General features: G+C 42.1%; 1 protein-coding gene across 1 annotated transcript; it reads left to right on the top strand.

The window, feature by feature from the left end:
• The first annotated feature begins 508 nt into the window (after positions 1-508).
• On the top strand, positions 509-1,770 carry LOC120023904 (heparan sulfate glucosamine 3-O-sulfotransferase 5-like). Its single transcript, XM_038968004.1, has 2 exons — positions 509-615; positions 837-1,770. The coding sequence occupies exons 1-2, from the start codon at positions 509-511 to the stop codon at positions 1,768-1,770; spliced, it is 1,041 nt and encodes a 346-aa protein (XP_038823932.1).
• Positions 1,771-3,753: the final 1,983 nt, after the last annotated feature.

The following is a 3,753-nucleotide window of genomic DNA, read 5'->3' as shown; positions in this document are numbered from 1 at the left end:
ATGTGTTTTTCCTAGTTTTGATGTCTGCACAATTATTCTACAATGTAGAAAATAGTAAAAATAAAGAAAAATCCTTGAACGGGTGAGTGTGTCCAAACTTTTGACTGGTACTGTATATATATATATATAAACCGTTTACTGTTTACTCTACGAACCAAACGGAACCAAACGGGGAGGGACCTACCTGAATTTGCCCAATAGAAACTATCTTTTTTGTTGGAAAACGTTTTACATTTGGAGTAAGTGGTTTCTGTTGCATAACGTTTTGCAACAGACAAAACGTTTTAAAACGGAACCCGACTAATGAATAAACCCCAGCCGTCTGCTCTAATGGCACTGCAGCACTTTGCAGGCTCCTGTGAGTTTGGCTTAATCACTTGTAAGACTTGATTGAGTGTGTGTTAATAAACATTATTCTGTCTCTCTCCTCGCCAGTGATTAGTGGTTTATGTGCTCTGCTCTCCCGTCCCCAGGCTGAAGACGCAGTCCTGAAGATTGATGGAGGGCCATGCTATTCAAACAGCAGGCGTTGCTGAGACAGAAGCTCTTCTTGTTGGGCAGCCTTGCTATCGGGAGTCTCCTCTATCTAGTGGCCAGGGTTGGGAGCTTGGATAGGTACGTCGTTTGCTGAAAGCAATGCCTGTTGAATGTCAAGTATTGAATGATTTTAGTTTATATAAATAATCGAATATTTTTTTCAAATATCAAAATCTTGATCATATATGATTAGATTATGATAAGACTTCATAGTATTTAACAATGTGTTTAAAGATAATTCTAAAGTGCTCTAAAGTTTACTGATGAAATTATTATATATAACTAAATGTCTCCTCCAGGCTGCAGCCTATTTGCCCCATAGAGAGCAGACTGGGCCCTCCTCACCTGCCGGAGCAGATCCCTCTCCGGACCCTGCAGTATAAGCGTGGTCTGCTCCACGAGATCCGCAAGGGCAATGCCACCAAAGAGCAGATCCGCCTGCACAACCTGGTACAGCAACTGCCCCGGGCCATCATCATCGGGGTGCGCAAGGGGGGCACGCGCGCCCTGCTGGAGATGCTCAACCTGCACCCGGCGGTGGTCAAGGCCTCGCAGGAGATCCACTTCTTTGACAACGAACAGAACTACGCCCGGGGCATCGACTGGTACCGGGAGAAGATGCCCTTCTCCTTCCTCCACCAGATCACCATTGAGAAGAGCCCCGCCTACTTCATCACAGAAGAGGTCCCCGAACGCATCTTCAAGATGAACTCCTCCATCAAGCTGTTGATTATTGTGCGTGAGCCCACCACCAGAGCTGTGTCCGACTACACACAGGTGCTGGAGGGCAAGGAGCGCAAGAACAAGACCTACCACAAGTTTGAGAAGCTGGCCATCGACGGCAACACGTGTGATGTGAACACAAAGTATAAGGCAGTACGGACCAGCATTTACACCAAGCACTTGGAGCGCTGGCTGAAGTACTTCCCCGTGGAACATTTTCACATTGTGGACGGTGACCGTCTGATCACAGACCCGCTGCCTGAGCTGCAGCTCGTCGAACGCTTCCTCAACCTCCCCTCCAGGATCAGCCGGTATAACCTGTATTTCAATGCCACCAGGGGATTCTACTGCCTGCGATTTAACAATGTCTTCAACAAGTGCCTGGCAGGCAGCAAGGGGCGCATCCACCCTGAGGTGGACCCCTCAGTGGTGGCCAAACTAAGGAAGTTCTTCCACCCCTTCAATCAGAAGTTTTATCAGATTACTGGGAGGACGTTCAACTGGCCCTGAGAAACTAAGGGAAGGTCTAGGCCTAGCCTATATGAACTTCTTAACTGAAGTTGTTCTGTTGGCATTTTCAAGATGTCAACCACAACAATATTAAAGGATATTAAAAGCACTTTGATTGATTTTAATACGTAGAGGAGAGTGGGGTAAGTTGAGCCGAAGGGTAGTTGAGCTACTCCTTGTTTCTAGGAAACCATACACAAAATGTACCATGTGACCAAATATTAAGGAAGAGGTCGTCATTTCATGGAGTCTGTGAAAGAAAAAAACACATGGAAAAAGTGGTAAGCAAGTTAGGGCAAATGAATGTATTGTGTTCTAGGTTTCATGCAGCTTGTATCTAAACCAAGGTGGATTGTTTTGTATATCAGTTGGGGTCTCTATAAGCTACAATATGAGGTCCTAAACCCAGCATGAAAACGCATCCTTGTAGCTGTGTGGGCTAATATAGTAAACATGTTTGCCTTGGGGTAAGTTGAGCCAATGGCCACCATACCCCATACAGATTATGATTACATTTAGTCAGTTTTATGCATAATATGCATAGTATTTTTGCAATGTGTCATGCATATGAACTCAATATACTGCATTTGTATTGTTATAGAGCAGACCTAATCATTCCCTGTGTATACAAATGTAAAACATGCAGGGATCTAGCCCCCCTTTAGGTTCTTCAGAGAGCAGCCAAGGAAGTGAGAGAAGGGAAGAAGTCCATTCCAGAAGCACCAAGGGATGAACAAATGTACTGAATGACACTGAAGAGGTACATTGACAAAAATGAAAACAAACATGTACCTGTGTGAAAGAGAGGCTGTGATAGAGTAGCAGAGACACACAAGGTCGTATCTGATGACATGGAGTCTGAGCTTGCTAAACATATAAAGAATATTGCGGACCAGCTTCATGGGCTTTAGTAGCCTCAAATGCAGAGAACTTGCCTACGAATTGGCACATCTAAACAATATCACTGTCCCAGACAACTTGTCAAGAAATGCAAGGGTAAGTCATATTTAACAGATCCATCTATATCTGAATATAGGCATACATTTAAAATTTACAGTACAATATACCTCACCCCCATTCCATGAATTAAACTTTGACCAACCAGCACCATCACCCACTGTCACAGGGCACCTACACCGACTTATCCCAAGGTGGCTCAACTTACTTTATCCCTATGCTCAATTTACTCTGGGATAAGTTGTGCAAAGAGACCAATTTTTTTTGACAAATTATGTTTTTAAAACTGTTATGTTTACATGAATTATGATTATTTCCAGGGATACACGACATCCTGAAATATATGTAGATATCTTTGTTACAAAGAATACCATATTACTGTAGTGAGGCTGAATGTAAAAAATGGCTCAACATACCCCACTCTCCTCTGTGAGAATGACAATGTGACCAAAATCTGTAATGGAATCAATGTATGTTTGTTTCTTCATATGTAAGGTGGCATAAGAGGAAAAAGGGTTTGTGAGTTGTGTGATTACAAAACAATTCAGGTTAATGCACCTGATCTTTCTTCATAATAATTCACCTGTCTGACACTTGTGCCCGTTATAAACTCGGCATTTTGCCATCATCTCAGCCAATATTGAATGAAGGGTATACTACAATGAGTGATAGACATGAGATTATGTTAAGTGAACACGTGGATTATAAAAGAAGACTTGTCAGTCAACAACACATACATTTAACATATTTAAAGGCTATATCATGAAGCTATATATGTGTCAATGTTTCATATAAAAACAACCTTGACAAAGACGTAGGCTTACGTGGTCTTGCAGTTCTAAGTGTGATAGTCTTGTATTTATTACAGTCCTCTCATTTTGGTTTTGGTTTTCTCCTGCATGTGTATTGAACATACAATTGACAAAGCATTGGCTCTCTAATGTAGTTTTGTGTTATTTAATTTATTCCAGTATCATTCTTTAAACATGTGCTACCTTTATTTGTTTCTCTGTTGTTTTTAGGTAG

This window comes from Salvelinus namaycush, chromosome 29 (assembly GCF_016432855.1).
Source record: "Salvelinus namaycush isolate Seneca chromosome 29, SaNama_1.0, whole genome shotgun sequence".
Lineage (NCBI taxonomy): Eukaryota > Metazoa > Chordata > Actinopteri > Salmoniformes > Salmonidae > Salvelinus > Salvelinus namaycush.
The sequence above is the reverse complement of the archived record's forward strand: the minus strand, read 5'-3'. Positions and strand labels throughout refer to the sequence as shown.

Coding starts and splice junctions, on each gene's coding strand:
- LOC120023904 (XM_038968004.1), top strand. CDS start 509: ATGCTATTCAAACAGCAGGCGTTGCTGAGACAGAAGCTCTTCTTGTTG. Junction 616..836: donor AGGGTTGGGAGCTTGGATAG/GTACGTCGTTTG, acceptor TGTCTCCTCCAG/GCTGCAGCCTATTTGCCCCA.